We start from the raw sequence: 18271 nt of genomic DNA, 5'->3' as shown, positions 1-18271 counted from the left end.
TAAAAATGCCTCTTTCAATGAAACAGGGCGCAGTTCTGCTGACACCATGGGCTCAAATGGGAGACCAATAAGGGCCCGCAGTACCAGTTCTAGATCCCATTTTGGGACCATACTTTTCATGGGAGGACGAAGCCTCCAAGCCCCTTTAAGAAATTGCACTCCCGGGAAATTTTGTCATGGCACACTGATATTGCTGCCAGGTATACCTTCAAAGTGGACGCTGAATTTCCTGCTAAAACAAGTGTTGTAAAAAGGTTGATATTGTCTCATTCGGGAAAGTCACAGGATTGTGACCTTCGGCAAGGCACCAGTCTTCGAAAACTTTCCATTTATATGAGTACTGGGCTCTAGTGCTCGGCGCCCTAACAGACTCTAGTATTTCTACTACTCCATCTGGCAGACCTCGTCTGAATAGACGGCTCTGTTCAATGGCCATACCTAGAGTAGGAGCTGGGCCTGGTGTGGGTGCCATAATAGCCCCTCCGCTTGGCTTAGGAGGTCCTTGTGCAGCAGGAGCTGCCACAGCTGATCCAACAACATGTCGGAGAGGAGAGCAAACCAGGGGCATCTCGGCCATCTGGGTGCAACCAACAAAACCTGTGCTCTCTCCATCCCAATGCTCTCTAGTGTCAGGGGTAATAATGGTAGCGGAGGGAACGCATACAATAGCCCCTGTGTGCACGGGTGAGCTAGTGCGTCTACTCCCAGGGGGCCCCCGTCTCTGTCCATGAAAAACCGTAAGGGGCAATGAGTGGACTCGGCTGTGGATTTTGTTGATATACTTTGAATAGGGAGAGTGTGGTCTCCAACGACTGAATCCTGTCTTCCGACAGTGAGGCAAGCATGCTCGCAGAGTTCAGTTTGATCCCTAGGAACACTGGACTGAGATGGGACGAAGTTGCTCTTCTGTTGATGTATTGAGAGCCCTAACTTCGCCACATGATCTATGACCTGTTTTGTGAGCGCCTCTGCACGTGCTTTTGAATGAGCGCAAAATAACCAATCGTCCAGATAGTTTAGGATCCGAATACCCTGCAACCTGAGTGAAGCCAGTGCTGCATCCATGCACTTTGAAAATGTGCGGGGTGCCAGCGAGAGGCCAAATGGCAGCACCCAGAATTCGTATGCGTCGCCTTGAAAGGCAACGCGCAGCCCAGTTGGACGGACTGGATGATACGATGTGCTGTCAACATGTTGAACTTCCTCTGTTTGAGGAACAAGTTGAGGACCCTGAGGTCCATAATTGGTCTGAAACTGCCATCCCTTTTACCTGGAGTAAAAGCCACTGAGGGCATTGCTTGGTCTTACCAAGCGTACATCGTTCTGCCTTCGAAGATTGGCGATCTCCTGTTGACGGAGTATTGCCCTTGCTGGTTCGACAGTGGTGAGGAGCACTCCCTTGAAGGGTGGCGGACCTATACGGAATTGTACAGCGTATCCGTGTTTCATAGTCGATAGCACCCAGGAGGCCTGGTCAGTCCGGTTGTGGGGGGGTTTGGTGGCAGCAGGGGCCCCTCAGGGGCGGTCTCCCTTGGGCTTGGGAGGGGGCTTGTCTTTCTTAGGCCCCAGCCTCGGTCTCCAGCCGGAGAACCGGTTACCCCTGGCCTGCGGTAGTCCCCTGCCGCTGGCTCTGCCTCTGCTTACTTGTCTACTCTGGTGTGGAGGGTGGTGTTCAGATCCTTTTATCCCAGAACTATGCGAATGCCACCTTGGGCACTGACTGTAAGCCGGAAGGCGCGAAAACTTGGAGGCAACATCCGTGGCCTTGTGGGACCTCTCAAGGCTCACATCAATAGTTGCCCCAAAAGTCTGCCCCAGTGTAATGGCAGCAGCACCTTCTCGGCCTCCACGACCTTGGCTTGTGTCAGCCACAAATACCGGCGGGCGGACACCATTGCCGCCACTGACCTCCCTGATGCAGACCTAACTCCCTCATTAGGTCAGTCATTGCCTTAGCTACCGCCTGGAGCTCCCCTGTGTCTGCTTCTTTAGATCTTTCCTGCAGCCTCTCTGCTAACTGGTTTGGTAGAGCACCAGTATGGCCATGGCATTTTCTGCTCGGACTGACAGTGCTACCTATGCGACACCTTTTTGAGCATCGTATTCGTTGTCCTGCAAGGCTTAGACGGGTAGGTTGAGTTCTTATCCCCTTTGAAGGTGGAACCTTGCACCAATACCATGACCGTGTCCCCGATAGTGAGGAATGTGCCTAGACCCGCTTCTTGGTTTCCTGCAGTATGAAGCAGAGATTCTGCTGTTCTGGAGGCTGAGGGTGCAGATGCTGGGTTGCTCCAGGAGGAGCGCACCAATTCCAGGAAGTCCTGGCATAAGGGGATGGCATGCTGTGGGTGCCCTTTCTGCTGGAGGATGCGGTTTCCATATCCCTCATGTTCTGCCGGCCAGGGGACGATTGTGGCTGCAGTTGCACGCTGCAATAGCGCCCAGAACTCTTCCCTCTGCGATACGTGTGGTAAGGGCGGCAAGGAGTCCCCCACCGCGGCCTGCCCGACGGAGGTGGCTGGGTCTGAGTCCAATCTGGACGCCGTGAAGGACAGCTCGTCTGGCTTAGGCAGAGGGGACGGGGAGCGGTGCCTGCGCGGCGACCGCCTGTTCCCTGGTAAGCGTCCCCTCGAGCGGTACCGCCTCGGCGGTGACCATCTCGCCTCCCCTGAGAGGTGTCTGCCCCTCTGTACCGGTGGTGGGGAAGGGGAGGGTGACCCAGTTGTGCGGGAGAGTTCCCTTGTCAGTGTAGCAGGGGGGGGTCTTGGATGACCTCTACGGAGGCTCTTGGACCACTGATATCATTCTCCCATGGCTCGAGGAGAGAGACTCTGCTGCGCATAGGGCTGCTCTCCGTCGCTTAGTTCTCCTCGAGAACTTCCTACAGGGAGAGCAATCCAGCTTACCTGCCAGTGCTTTGACCATGTGTTCTGGCTCTAGGCATCTGGCGCAGGACCGGTGCTCATCCTGCCTGGGCAGTTTCGCTGCGCACTGGTCACACTGGTGGAACCCAGATGAGGACCCGGTCGACTGGACCGACATGGCTTTACAGGAGAAGCTGCTGCACTTGATGACAATAGTACTGCGGTCGGTGCCGGCTGTAGAAGATTCCAAGCGATTCACCAGTGCCTAATCAGTTGGTGCCAGTATTGGCGTCGAGGCGAGTGCTGTCGGTGCCGAGAGGTCGGTGCCGATGAGTAGCGCGGTCGGTGCTGGGCTGTAGACTGCTTCGAAGGGGTTCACTGGTGCTGAGTTTTTATATATGCTCAGTGATTGACGCTCAGAGAGGCTCTTCCCATTCGGTAATGTTTGTCATTCGAATTGAAAGGGAACTACATAATATATTGTAATGTATGTGGAGTCTGTGAAGTACAGTAACTGCATTTTGCATCGGTCCAGCAGCCTATGGGCAACGGGCACGGACCGCAAGAACTGCTGGTGATTGGTCGTGATGTTGGATGAGACGGGACTGGCTGGTGCTGCACACCAGTGACAGGGGGAGTGTTTGTTGTTGAAAGCAGAGAGAGAAACGAGTAAGCAGAGTAGTTCTACCCTGAGATTTCTTTTTAGTTCCATCCTGAAATTAGTTTTTGGGTTTTTTTTGCGGTGTAGGCTGTGGCCCACAGCGACCTGTTAAATTATTAGTTAACCTTGTTAAATTGTCTTTGATCATTTATTTTAATAAATAAAGATCGAGTTTGGACCTGAAATCGACTGAAGTATCATTATTGTTTTTGTTACAATATGTTTTCACAGTTTAATTACTTTTAATATAGGTTGCTTGTGTTTTGCAATGTTGAAATAATTAGTAATTACATATTATTTTTCAGGGTTAGTTGATCTGAAGTACGGTAATAGTGAAACATTTCCATAATGTAAACAAATCGAATATACTTTACCTTTTATGAGGTCAATGTAAATTTAATTACATAATTCCAACCAAATCTAATGATTTTATTGTATTACTTTATAGGTAACTAGCTACTATCAATTTAGTAATTTGTTGCTTCAGACCTTCAATCATCATTCGCCTACTTATTAATACATTATTTTCACGAATATTTTCATTAACTCAAACAACTTTTAAAATAAAGCAATACATAAAACGGAAAGTATGCATGTTACTTAGAAAAAAAATGATTTATTGGTGTATATTTTCATTAAAGGATACGGTTGGGGTTTTCCATAGTCTGATTTTCAACATTGCAAAACACAAGCAACCTATATAAAGAAATGTTTTAAAAATGTGAAAACATATATTACATAGTTTCTTTAACGTACTTTCAAATTAATGCATAACACATTAATATAGGCCTGTTTATTTTATGTATTTTTTTTATTTTTTTTAAATCATAGTACTCTCTAGCAAGTAAAACTGTACTGTTAAATTTCTGTCCAGCTATTCCAGTATAACTGTAAGAATGGGGAGTGGATAGTATGGCTTGAAGAGTTCTGATGATTGAGTCGAGGAGGGGGTAAGGAATGATGTCTGACGATTGAGTCGAGGAGGGGTGACGATTGACGCAAGGAGGGGTGAGGTCTGAGGATGTCCTAAAATGGACAGTGTAGTTGTGAATAGATCTCAGTCTACCCAGCTTCATACCGTCCAGACAACAAACAAAACCACTCGAGTGTTGTGTTTGTGGCAGCTTAGCTCAGCAACATTCCAGAAAAGTTACATTATGTCTAATGACACTGTCCTAAACCATTGCTTAACCTGCAGATGACACACCCTGTCTCCCGTTCCAGGCCACCCGCATTTCTTCTATTATTCTCTCATCACCTGAACCAGGTTGTTTCAAATGAAGATACATTACTGGAAGTAGAAGAATAGAAGAGCTTTGCAACAGAAACAAAAGACAATCAATTGCACTGTGCATTTAAGCTTCTATTATTGCATATGTTTATTTTCCTCACTTGAGATTACTTTTTGCGAATGTACTTCTGTTGATAATATAAAATCAATAAACAAGGTTTATAAAAGAAAGACTGAAAAGCTTTGTGTGGCACTCCTTTAAGAAGGGATTGTTTGTCTGTTGTAGAAACGAAGTCACCTGGTGAAGAAGCTGAATGATGCGGACCCCTCGCCTACCTCTCCTCTCATGGAGGGGATTCCCACCATCAAGTCCCGCAAGAAACTCCTGCAGATCATTGACACCACACTGCTTAAGTGCTATCTGCATGTAAGGACCGCCAGCACTAGGGCTACAAGACTGGCATAGCACAATCTAACACACTGCTTTACTAGACTGGGGCGGGACATCTGTTGCCACAATCAGACTCCTTGCTCAACAAAAACACAGAATTGATTATCAATTTTAATGACACCCAAATAATATGTATTTACTACCAGTACAAACCAAACCAACCCACAACATGGGTTTCCAGATTGGTGACAAAAAAATCAGTGCTGGTATTACTTTGAAAGGCATGCCAGTCTTGGCAGTCACCGTTAAATGAACAAACCTGACACCTAAAGTTGTACCGAGTCCAGAGGTCAGCAGTATGGTTTTGAAAAGGAAATGCCACAAAGACTTAACCAGAAGCACTTTTCACTGCCCAAGGTACAGGATCTTAAGATGGGAATGTCCAAAGCATAATAGTTGGTCACACTTTATTTTAAGGGCTGTTTTTTTTCTTTATTAACTGTTGACAAACAGCTAATAAACATGTTAATGTACATTTACTTATTTTCTGGTAACTGTTAGTAATATAATAGGCCAGCTAAAACTGCAAACGCCAGACCCTATTGATGATCAATCAAACACCAGAGTCCTATGGATAATCAATACCCAGTCAATCGTATGCTTGAAATCGGTTCAAATTGTTACTGTAGTAATGTTTAGCTAATTAAATCAAGTTTTCATTAACCCTAACCCTTAGCTAATAATTAATAATGTTTGTTAACAGTTAATTAACTAAAACACGGCCCTTAAAATAAAGCGTGACCAAATAGCTATACTGTAGTTTAGAAGGGCTGGAAAAACAAGTCTTCCTCATTAGCTATTAATTAAAACTTATTTCTAAATGCCATTTTAAACAGAAGATGTTATGTTTATGTATATTTTATTGAACATTGTTGTTTGCTGGAGTTAGTGGGGCACGAATGTGTAATTTTGTGAGGGGTATTCATCAGTGTAGGGGCCCATAGTTTTATCAGAACAGAAACTTGCTGGTTTAAATTCTAGTTGTGCTGAGTTGCTGATCTTGATCGGGGACCATAGGGAGCGCTGCATTGGCGTTTGTATTCCTCCGGACTAGAGACCCTGCTGGACAGGTGCCAAGCAGAGACAAGTCAGGCTGAACGTTTGCTTCCAGGGTTTGTTAGCTTGGCATCACCCGGTTCTTAGGTTTAGCAGTCGAAAAGAGGTATAAAAAAAATGTACCAACCAGAAGAGGCTATTCAGCCTATGAATGCTTGTCTGGTTTCTAGTAGCTGGTTGATTTCAAAACTTTGTCAAGCACCCCAGTGTCGCTCTGCATTGATTAACCCCTCTCGTCTGTTTTTCAGACCAACGTAGCCCTGGTGGCGCCCCTGCTGCGCCTGGAGAACAACCACTGCCACATCGAGGAGAGCGAGTACGTGCTGAAGAAGGCTCACAAGTACAGCGAGCTCATCATCCTGTATGATAAGAAGGGGCTGCATGAGAAAGGTAACCGCACTCCCTCATACAGGCCTCGCTGCACTTTCAACTGAGTAGAAGAAACTACTGTAACAAGAAATACAGTAAACTCCCTCGATCTAGAGGAGCAAGTGAACTATTGTTCTGAGTCCTGAGTTTTAGGTTGCTAAAATAATGAATACGCTCTTGTCTTGTGATTATGAAGCCTAAACGGTTACCATCAGAAAGAACCGGAACTAGGTGCCTGCCGGTACATGTAGCATGTCACATTTTAATGTTTTACATGGTATCTAAGAAGCAGTTTTTCAATCGTGATGGATCTTGGTAAGGACATTCTAACTGGCATGTAGAGAAGTGTTTACCCAGTTATGATGAAGCTTGGTTACATTTTTCATTACCACAGGTTATTGAGATGATCTGACTGTTTGTATGTTCTGTCACTTTCTCTGTCTCAGGTTTGCAGGTGCTGCTGGATCAGTCCACGAAAGCTAACTCCCCCCTCAAGGGCCACGAGAGGACGGTGCAGTACCTCCAGAGACTAGGTAAGCCAGCACTGTCTAAACTACAGGCCCCTCACACTGGGGGAGTGCTGAAGCAAAGGCAATCTGGTAGGTTGAGGTTGGCAGCTGCCACATGATGTGCTCCACAACTTCCACTGGGGGGTGCTGCATGTCCATTATCTACATGAAGTAGCATTTACTCTCCTCATCCTCTGAGCTGCAAAAAAAAAAAAAAAAAAAAAAAAACGATGATCTTAGTGTAGTTAGTTTAGTCGTATCAGACACAGACAACAATGCTGACCTTGGCACAGTGAGTCAAGCTTGTACACCTTTATTATACCAGCAAGAGCTATGCTGCTGCAGCTTTAAGAGCTTCTCACAGAATTCAGAAATTCCAGCAGTGCAGTGATGAAGCTCTGATCAGCTGCTTACAACATCCTGCCAGGAATGGATTCTGGAATTGAAGCAAATGGAAATAACATTAAACAGCATCATGGATTTAAACCATGAATGCTGGTGAATTAAGCCTGTCCTGGCCACAATTTAGAGCGCAACATGCGGCACATCATTTAGTCCCCAGGTGAGTTCATAGCACCCTGTACAGCGTCACATGCTTGTTTATAGTAGTTATAATAATGCTCTAATCTAGACCTGTTCTTCACAGATTGTAATCAGTTCTTTCTTTCAGGGACGGAGAACTTGGGAATCATTTTTGAGTTCGCTCCCTGGGTGCTGAAAATATGTCCTGAAGATGGACTGAAGGTAGAGCGTTGAAAGTGTGTGTGTGTGTGTGTGTGTGTGCAGGGATGGATATACAGTACTGTGCAAAAGTTTTAGGCAGGTGTGAAAAAATGCTGTAAAGTAAGAATGCTTTCAAAAATAGACATGTTAATAGTTTATATTTATCAATTAACAAAATGCAAAGTGAGTGAACAGAAGAAAAATCTAAATCAAATCCATATTTGATGTGACCACCCTTTGCCTTCAAAACAGCATCAATTCTTCTAGGTACACTTGCACAAAGTCAGGGATTTTGTAGGCATATAGTCAGGTGTATGATTAAACAATTATACCAAACAAGTGCTAATGATCATCAATTCAATATATAGGTTGAAACACAATCATTAACTGAAACAGAAACAGTTGAGTAGGAGGAATAAAACTGGGTGAGGAACAGCCAAACTCAGCTAACAAGGTGAGGTTGCTGAAGACAGTTTATTGTCAAAAGTCATACACCATGGCAAGACTGAGCACAGCAACAAGACACAAGGTAGTTATACTGCATCAGCAAGGTCTCTCCCAGGCAGAAATTTCAAGGTAGACAGGGGTTTCCAGATGTGCTGTCCAAGCTCTTTTGAAGAAGCACAAAGAAACGGGCAATGTTGAGGACCGTAGACGCAGTGGTCGGCCAAGGAAACTTACTGCAGCAGATGAAAGACACATCATGCTTACTTCCCTTCACAATCAGAAGATGTCCAGCAGTGCCATCAGCTCAGAATTGGCAGAAAACAGTGGGACCCTGGTACACCCATCTACTACTGTCTGGAGAAGTCTGGTCAGAAGTGGCCTTCATGGAAGACTTGCGGCCAAAAAGCCATACCCCCAACGTGGAAACAAGGCCAGGCGACTCAACTATGCATGAAAACACAGGAACTGGGGTGCAGAAAAATGGCAGCAGGAGCTCTGGACCGATGAGACAAAATTTGAAATATTTGGCTGTAGCAGAAGGCAGAAGGGCTGGAGAGCGGTACACAAATGAGTGTCTGCAGGCAACAGTGAAGTATGGTGGAGGTTCCTTGCAAGTTTGGGGCTGCATTTCTGCAAATCAAGTTGGGGATTTGGTCAGAATTAATGGTCTCCTCAATGCTGAGAAGTACAGGCAGATAATTATCCATCATGCAATACCATCAGGGAGGCATCTGATTGGCACCAAATTTATTCTGCAGCATGACAACGACCCCAAACATACAGCGAAAGTCATTAAGAACTGTCTTCAGCATAAAGAAGAACAAGGAGTCCTGGTCCATGGTATGGCCCCCACAGAGCCCTGATCTCAACATCATCGAGTCTGTCTGGGATTACATGAAGAGAGAGAAGCAACTGAGGCTGCATAAATCCAGAGAAGAACTGTGGTTAGTTCTCCTAGATGTTTGGGCCAACCTACCTGCCGAGTTCCTTCAAAAACTGTGTGCAAGTGTACCTAGAAGAATTGATGCTGTTCTGAAGGCAAAGGGTGGTCACACCAAATATTGAATTGATGTAGATTTTTCTTCTGTTCAGTCACTTTGCATTTAGTTAATTGATAAATATAATCTATTAACATGCCTATTTTTGAAAGCATTCTTACTTTACAGCATTTTTTCACACCTGCCTAAAACTTTTGCACAGTACTGTAAGACTCCCATTGCAGAGCAGTCTGATCCATTCCTGGTTTTACTATGATTTTTTAGATACATCTAAGCTTGTTACGTATACACTGGCTAATCAAGCTCATAGTAAAACTTGGAATGGGTGAAACTGCTATTTTCTATTTATTTTTGGTGCTTTGTTGCGCAGAATGTGTTTTATTGTGAAGAATGTTTATTCAAGTGCTTGTTTGCGTCCTCCAGATCTTCACTGAAGACCTCACGGAGGTGGAGACTCTGCCGAGAAAGGAGGTCCTGTTCTTCCTCAAGGAGGGTTTCAAGGAGCTGGCCATCCCATACCTGGTGAGGAAGACTAAAGAAAGTACTTGCTTATTGATTGCGATTAAAATTGCATAGGGCATTCTTTAGTACAAGTTATTGTGAGTAGTGTGGTGGGACAGGTTTATAAATTAACTTGCCACTTGGACCAACAGTCAAGAAAATCTGGTGACCATTAGATAAAAAACAAGTGAAAACTGCCAAATTTGACTCAAATAAACACTTCTGATAAAATTAATGTGTAAAAGGGGATGCTCTACAATAGAAAAAACAAACAAAAACGAAACAGTGACCACGATACATAACATTTCCCTTGCAATTTGAGCCTGTGTTGGACAACGTGTGGAGTGTACCTGCATCTGTGACCTCGACTGTGACTCGCTTCCCAAATCTGATACACTGACTTTAGAGATCGCAGCTTGAGCTGCGTGTGAATCCTAATCTAGAATGCTTAATACATGCTGCCCAAACTTTTTAAATGGGGGGGGGGGGTTTAAGAACAGCTGTGTTGAGCCTCTGTTTGATAGCTTGTTTTTCACCTGCAAATTCTGGCAAGGTGGTAAAATGCAACATCTTAGGGTTGTCAGAATATTGAAGTGCAGTATTACAAAAGCACAGCCTTATTCACAAACATTCACAAGCCACATTTCAGTTCCATTTTGTTTGAGTAGCTCTTGAAACAGCGAATGATGACTGGGAGATTGAAGCCTGACTGATAGGCGGGCGTAACCTTCATGGAACACACATTCCCTAGTATTATTGACTCACAGTTTGAGTAGCTTTTGAAACAGCCAATGATAGCAGGGTAATTTAAGTCAATCAGGATACTGCCTTGGTAGTAATTGAGTTAATGCTTTCTGCACTGTTTTTTAATTTCTTTAACCAGCTACATTGAATGTATGTTCCTGTTACCACAGTACAGTAGTTATTCACTGTTTATATTAATCAGTTATTTTTTATATTATGTCATGAAAATTTGTTAAGCAGAGGGATTGCTGTATAGCACCGTCATATGAAAGTAGCTATAGTATATTCTTGATTTTGATATTGCCTGGCTCGCCATAACAGCATTACCATATGTCATGTTTTATTGTGACATATCCTCCATAAACATGGCCTTAATATTCCCGTTCCTTCCCCCTAGGAGCACATTATTCTGGTGTGGGATGAGGTGGGACCCGAGTTCCATAACTGCCTGATCCAGCTGTATCTGGAGCGAGTCCAGGTGCTGATGAAGGAGTACCTGAACTCGCTGCCCGAGGGTGAGACTCAGATGGGAGGATTGGGGGCTTGACAAGAAAGACAAAGAACTGCAGGAATTGTCCACATTCTATTAGTGTGCAGTCTTCTAGAACTCTTGTTTTGATTCTAATTTCCTTTTTGTTTTTTTTATGTTAAAGATGAGAGCCCAGTGGCTGCCGGGAATGAGGAGGGGGAGCTTGGGGAATTCCGGAACAAACTACTGAACTTCCTGGAGATTTCCAGTAACTACGAACCAGACCGTCTCATCAGCGACTTCCCCTTCGACGGTGAGAAACGCTGTCAGTAGGTGTCAAGATGGCATTCATTTCTGACTCTGCAAGAGAGATCCGTGTGCATTCCACAGTGCCTCGGAGTACTGCAGGGAGGTTGTACTGCAGTGATTAATATTACTGACGGCTCTGATACCCTGCTGTGCCGGGGGATGAACGACTCTGACGTGCTTGTCTGTGCTGAGAGGGGCAATCAGTTCAAAGCAGATTTACATCTGTAATACGCCAAGGGAGGTTCTGAAAGCCAGGCCTGGTTTCTAACCTTGCAGCACTGTGTGTTATTCATTTACTTTATAGTGCAGTTTAATTAACTACTGTAAGTGTGCATGTATGGAAGCCCTGGTACCCAGGAGCTGTCCCAGGGTTTGTTGTGAAGGTGTAATCCATCACTGAGTCCTCCTCTCTTTCTCTCTGTCTGGATGTCAGGGCTGCTGGAGGAGCGTGCCGTGCTGCTGGGCCGGATGGGGAAACACGAGCAGGCCCTCTTCATCTACGTGCACATCCTGGAGAACATCAGAATGGCTGAGGAGTGAGTACTCTCTGTGCTCGTATTCATATGGATATTTTATACTAGGGGTGTGAAGACCCTTACAAATTCAGAGTCATTTCCTTTAACATGTTTTAGCTTGTTAGCTGTGAACTTATTCAAATGGAATTAAACCTCTTTTGGAATACAGACCTCTTGTAACATTAAAATAAATGCTGCCGACAAAATGTGTCGGTGGCCTTGATGACTGCAGATCGACTACAGCTGCTATATTTGTTGTTGCAGTCCATTCTCATTACAATGTATTGCAAGGGAATATTGGAATTCTATGCCAATTAGCCATGTAACTAGTGTGCATTGATACTGCATAGTACCCACTAAACCTGACTGTGTCTCTCTGTATTCATCCCACCCAGATACTGCCACAGACATTATGACAGGCTCACCGATGGAAATAAAGATGTGAGTAGTGTACCTAGTTTGTTTGTGACTGACTCACTGCTGTATGATCATACTTCCAGGAACGGATATAGTGGAAGTGGACATACCTCTCTGCAGCTACAGACTTTAGCATCACCTAGAATTTTAGGATTGAGACATCATTTAAAAAATAAATAAAACTGTATGAACATAATTTAGGTCTTTTATTTAACATCATGTATCATGGTCGTAGTGCAGTGTCTCGTATTCCATTTCGAATTTCAATTTGTCAATTTTTATTTATGTATTAAACTATAAAGTGGTTTGTAATTTAATATGTTAAAATTATTCCGCCGCTTTCATTCGACTTTATGGAGCAAAATTAGTTAATTCTATACTAGTGTGACGCAAAACCTTTGGCCAGAGCTGCAAATACATCTAACCCACTTAAAGTTTTACATATACCTAGAAAACTGCTGGTACATTTTTGATCAAACTTGCTGAGGACATTCTTCAGTATACTGATATTAAATGTGTCAGGATCTGTCGGTCTGTGTCACACATATCTTTTTCTATATCTAGATCAGTGATTTTCAACTCCAGTCCTGGGGGACCCCTCTGTCTTCTGGTTTTCATTCCAACTGAGCTCTCAATTACTTAACTAAACCCTTAATTGAACTAATAATTAGCTTATTTAGGCCTTTTTAATTGTTTTCAGCTCCTATAAAGTTGCAGATTTCAAGTTATTTATAACATTTTAGAATGAAGTTGAAATCTCCAACTGTTTAAGAGCTGAAAACAAGTAGAAAGGCCTAAATAAGCTAATTATTAGTTCAATTAAGGGTTTAGTTAAGTAACTGAGAGCTCAGTTGGAATAAAAACCAGAAGACACAGGGGTCACCAGGACTGGAGTTGAAAACCACTGATCTAGAGAAACTCTTGTCCAGTGATGAAACTTGCTAAGGGCTTTGAGAGAATCAGAATCAGGGGGTGTATAGAAATAGTCCATCAGTCATTGTACACATGTACACAGTGGATGTAGGACACAGGGATCTTTGTTTTCAGGTTAATGAAAGCTCTACTATTGTATCACAACCATAGTAGGTGATGAGTAGCAGTGGCATTGTTTATATATTACAGTCCTTGTGAATGTAGTTTTCATGGAAGAGGAGGGACAGTGACACTAATGGTAGAGCCTGCTCTGTTTTAGCTGTGTGTTTACTTGTAGTGCTGCATCACTGTAGTCCCTAACCTTAACCCTAACCCTACCATATTCAAGCAGTGTGTTTGCCTGTAGTGCTGCACTGCTGTAGTCCTTATCCTAACCCTGTTCTAGCTGTGTCTTTTGCCTGTAGTGCTGCATCGCTGTAGTCCCTATCCTAACCCTGTTCTAGCTGTGTCTTTTGCCTGTAGTGCTGCATCGCTGTAGCCCCTGTGAGGGCTCTGATTTAGGTGGTTTTTCTCTCTTCAGGTGTATCTGTCTCTGCTGCGGATGTATCTTTCCCCCCCAGACGTTCACTGCCTGGGGCCAATAAAAATGGAGCTGTCTGAACCGCAGGCCAATCTACAGGCAGCGCTGCAGGTCCTGGAGCTTCATCACAGCAAACTGAACACCACCAAGGTACAACCATGGGGTGGGAATAAGACTCCCATTGCACAGCAGTGGGATTCACTCCTGCTTTTACTATGAGTTTAATAAGACAGACCTGACATTGTTAACTTCTACACTGTGGCTAATCAAGATCGTAGAAAAACCTGGAATAGGTGAAACTGCTATGCAATAGGAGTCCATCCCAGGCAACCACACCTCTCACATCTCTGATCAGAGCAGCCTCATTAACTGGGCAGAAGTGTATTTATCTTGTTGGGTTTTACACTACAGTTGGATCCCTTTATTCCATAGTTTAGCCTTTCGTATGGTTTACCAGTTTGTTTACATGGCCTAAGGTAGAAGCCCGAGTTTTGAACAGCTTATGGGGTTGCGTAGTTAGCCACAGCTGAATTATTTAAGAGCACAGTAAGCACTTGAGAATCACACTGGATTACATCAACCAATGAGAAACACAGTACTGCAGGGTCAGAAGCCAGGCCTGGCTTTCACAACTTCCCTTGTGTAGTACCGATGGTAAATCTGCTTCCATTGCAGTGCTGTACTGGCTTCACCCAGCCGGCTTTAAGTTGTGTAAGGGAGACAGAAGAGGAGTCTGTTTTCATGATAATGGCAGCTCTAATTTCGAATTTTGATTTGTTGCCCAGGCGATTAACCTCCTTCCTGCTAACACCCAAATCCGGGAGATCCGCGTTTTTCTCGAGAGCGTTCTGGAGGAGAATGCCAAGAAGAGGAGATTCAACCAAGTTCTCAAGAGCCTGCTGCAAGCGGAGTTTCTCAGGGTAACTAGCGTCTGTGTTACCAAGCTGAGAGAGCTGTCGGCTGTGGCCATAGAGTCAATGCCTCATTTCTCAAGTGACTGCTATGTTGAGGTTTCTGCTGTATAGGGACACTTTGAGTTATTTTCTTAACTTGGTACACAAGTCTCAGTCAAGTTTTTACAGTGGTTGTCTGGTTTAAATAAATAAATAAATAAATAAATAAATATACTGCTAAATTGTTTGATCATCTGTTGATCTCAACCATGTCAAAGATACAGACCACACATAACACAGCTACACAGTTATATTCTGTGATTTGTTAACAAATCTTTTTTTCTTTTTTCTTTAGTAATACCAGAAAATGTATTCCGTACAGCTAAGATACTCACTTTTTTCAATAATATATATAATACTAAGTTACGGTTCTGTTGCAATCGCCAGAGCAAACTAACCGCATCCTGACTTGAGGTTTGCAGTAACTCCTGTGTGTTCCTGTTTCAGGTTCAGGAGGAGATGATTTTCCACCAGCAGGTGAAGTGCATCATCACAGAGGAGAAGACGTGTCGTGTGTGCAAGAAGAAGATTGGAAACAGGCAAGTGCTGCTGGGGTGCGGCTTTGCAGATCACAGGGGTGCTTCAGTAACGGTTTTATTTTATTTAAACAAAATGAATCCATCTGGTGCAAAGGTATGACACATTTCAAGTAATTTTCTACAGCTAATTTCAGAGTTTATGGTGTCTCACATGGAAATAAGTCCTACAAAAGTGATATAAAGGCGTACCCAACGCTAGGACGGAGTTATTTTTCTTGGAGTGCTCAAGCAGTGTAGTGCGGTGTTCTCTCGCTTGTAGAGCTGTGAGGGGACGCTCTTGTTCTGCCTGACTGTAGCCGTTGCCTCACCGTCCATGAGCTCCAAATTAACACAAGTTAGAGGAGGACACAGTTAAATTGCTGCAGGCCTTTTTGAACCCCGCTTTTCATTTCTCTCCACAGTGCGTTTGCCAGGTACCCGAACAGTGTGGTGGTTCATTATTTCTGCTGCAAGGACCGCAGTGCCTGCCCAACGGAGCTGTGAGCTACACCCAGCCATGAAACTCACTGCCTGGGCGACTCAGAACCATGGAGTAAAGGGAAACTAGCCTGCTCTGATGGGGAAATCAGCAGTGCCTTTAAGAGCCCGGAGATTGTAGACAGGACAGTGGGACTCCAGTGGACTGGGTGGATCAGTAGGTAAGGTGGGGTTGGTGGGTTATCGGGGTCCTAGTCAAGGCTTTAAAATCTCTCTCAGCATTTGGTCCCCTTATTGTGCTGAAGATTTTTTGTATTTATTTATTAAGGGCTATTCACCCCACAATAGATTTACAAAAGGTGAACTGTATCACTTCTATAGTCTAGTCCACAGGCTTCTATAAAAATGGCCTTGTCTTTGAAGTGACTGTAAATATTGCGGGATTGCTAAGAGGAAACATTACACTGCTGCCTGACTAATGCCTCTGATCTCTATAGAAAAACGCACATTTTCTGGATCAATCAATCAGTTTGTTGGTTTGACCACTGATATGGTACTAGGAAGCAGCAGTTTACATCTTTAAATCTGTATTGATCTTTAGCACAATGGTAAGGGGGCCATTGGAAGTGTTTCCAGTGCTAACAGGCATTGGGTTTTTACAACAGCTGTGGTTATCACTCCATTTTTGGCAGTCTTGAAATGGCTAGAGGGCACAAATACACAGTCACGCTTTTTCTTGTTCCTCTTAAAAGACAAAAGAAAACAACTTGGACGTTGGATAAGAAGTTAAAGCTTCATATTGTCAAACTCATTTGTAATCTCTAGGTTATGTATGTCAGAAAGTTGCCAATTTGTTATGTACAGGGTGATTAAAAAAACAACACCCCATAGGCACCGTGGAGGACAGAGATGTATAATCAGGTGGTTTCACAGACCCCGATTCGCTGTATTCAGTGTTACTCTAAGTAAGGAAGTTCAGGAGTAGTGCTAATCGGATCTATGAAACCAGCTGGAAGTGTTGATCACAGGTTTTGACCCGGCTGGATGCTTCATGGGAGGCCTATGCTGCATTAAGAGCACTGCCCGTGAATACTAATTCCACAGAATCTTCAGCTCCTTATATATTACTGTCCGTCATCACTGTCTATTTGTATCCCTGAAACCAAGCACCCTGTAGAAATACAGAAGGAACTTTCTGGAGGTTTTCAGCTGTTTTTAGGCAAACCTCCATTGTATCCTCCCAAGACAAGTGGTTCTTTTGATATCTTGTGCAGTGCCTCGGAAATGAAAGATGTGGCCATTCATAACGCCCTCTAGTCCAAAAACTAGAACAATAATATATAAATGTGTATCTCCTTCTGGCAGGTGTGATGCAGACAGAACGCGAGGGGTTTGTACAGAGGTGTATGTAATATAGTCAACATTCTGGGAAGATTGTAAAGAGTTCTTTATAACTACTGTATGTATTCAATGTGTGTAAATGTCTTTATTGATGATTAACATAACTACTTCTCACAGAGCAACTGAATAAAGTGGTGTTGGTGAAAAGATCACTTCTGTTGCCTTTCATTGTGATTTTGAAGGTGTGAGGGTACCCATGCCAGATCTTTGTCATTAGAACCAATCCACAATACTACTTTTAGCAGATGTCTACAGCCATCAACACTAATCTCATTTGGTGAATTTTCAATGAGCTAAAAGCAGAACACTAACTGGGGATGATCCTGTGGTTAATAAGGGGGACAGTAACGGGATGATCCTATGGTTAGTACGGAGGGCAGTAACGGGATGATCCTGTGGTTAGTACGGAGGGCAGTAATGGGATGATCCTGTGGTTAGTACGGAGGGCAGTAACGGGATGATCCAGTGGTTAGTACGGAGGGCAGTAACGGGATGATCCAGTGGTTAGTACGGAGGGCAGTAACGGGATGATCCAGTGGTTAGTACGGAGGGCAGTACTAGTCTTCAGGATTGTAAAGCAAGGCATTAAGTTAGTCCAGTAAGAGCTGTACTACAGTAACTGGAATAGTAAAACTTAAGTGCAAAACGTTCATGCTGTTCGTAATATATACTGTGAAGAAGGATACATGGACAAAGCTCTACTGCGACAGCGGCAATACACAAGGTATTCACAATTTTCATCCAGCGATTTTGCTAAAAGGTGAGACATCATTGGAGTTGCCTATAAAAGCAAGCTCTTAATTGCGCATAACTACAATGAAGAGACTGACCAGCAAGGGGAGTTGTGAGCAAGCTAATGTGAAAGCTGCTTGTAGTCAGGCTTGAGTGATCCACTGTGTTTGAAATAGTATTAATCCAGATCAGGGATTTGTACTAACAACAAGATGACCCTCACTCCACCCCAGCTGGAAAGAAGAAACTCCACAGCCTTGCTGTTTATCACTACAAGCAGCCAGTGCCAGTGGGGGAGTTCTACTGTCAGGACTGACCAAACACGGTTGTAGTGCTCGGACTAATCTTACTGTAATACAAACTCCCAGTAAAGGAGTAATAACCAGAACAATACAAATCTGTTTCTTGCCTCTCATTAGCAGAGAAACAAGCCCATTGCTGTTTTGCTGTTGATCTTTTTGTTTTCCTGACAATGCTGTGTAATGGCACCACTGCAGAACCAAGCAAAGCAG

At 43.9% G+C, this 18271-nt stretch overlaps 1 protein-coding gene across 3 annotated transcripts in view; it reads left to right on the top strand.

The window, feature by feature from the left end:
- The window catches only part of LOC121330005 (vam6/Vps39-like protein), a 41714-nt gene extending 24535 nt beyond the window's left edge, over positions 1 to 17179 (top strand). For 2 of the 3 annotated variants that reach the window (XM_041276191.1, XM_041276190.1), the window contains exons 13-25: positions 5043 to 5183; positions 6512 to 6653; positions 7079 to 7165; positions 7812 to 7885; positions 9733 to 9831; positions 10952 to 11069; positions 11208 to 11336; positions 11766 to 11868; positions 12243 to 12288; positions 13718 to 13867; positions 14503 to 14637; positions 15118 to 15209; positions 15611 to 17179. In XM_041276191.1, coding sequence (XP_041132125.1) covers positions 5043 to 5183; positions 6512 to 6653; positions 7079 to 7165; positions 7812 to 7885; positions 9733 to 9831; positions 10952 to 11069; positions 11208 to 11336; positions 11766 to 11868; positions 12243 to 12288; positions 13718 to 13867; positions 14503 to 14637; positions 15118 to 15209; positions 15611 to 15692 — 1398 coding nt within the window. In that variant the 3' untranslated portion in view covers positions 15693 to 17179. The remainder of the gene's footprint in view (positions 1 to 5042; positions 5184 to 6511; positions 6654 to 7078; positions 7166 to 7811; positions 7886 to 9732; positions 9832 to 10951; positions 11070 to 11207; positions 11337 to 11765; positions 11869 to 12242; positions 12289 to 13717; positions 13868 to 14502; positions 14638 to 15117; positions 15210 to 15610) is intronic. The other variant, XR_005951831.1, reaches the window with a different exon arrangement.
- The last annotated feature ends 1092 nt before the right edge of the window (positions 17180 to 18271 follow it).

This window comes from Polyodon spathula, chromosome 17, assembly GCF_017654505.1.
Source record: "Polyodon spathula isolate WHYD16114869_AA chromosome 17, ASM1765450v1, whole genome shotgun sequence".
NCBI classification, from domain to species: Eukaryota; Metazoa; Chordata; class Actinopteri; order Acipenseriformes; family Polyodontidae; genus Polyodon; species Polyodon spathula.
The sequence above is the reverse complement of the archived record's forward strand: the minus strand, read 5'-3'. Positions and strand labels throughout refer to the sequence as shown.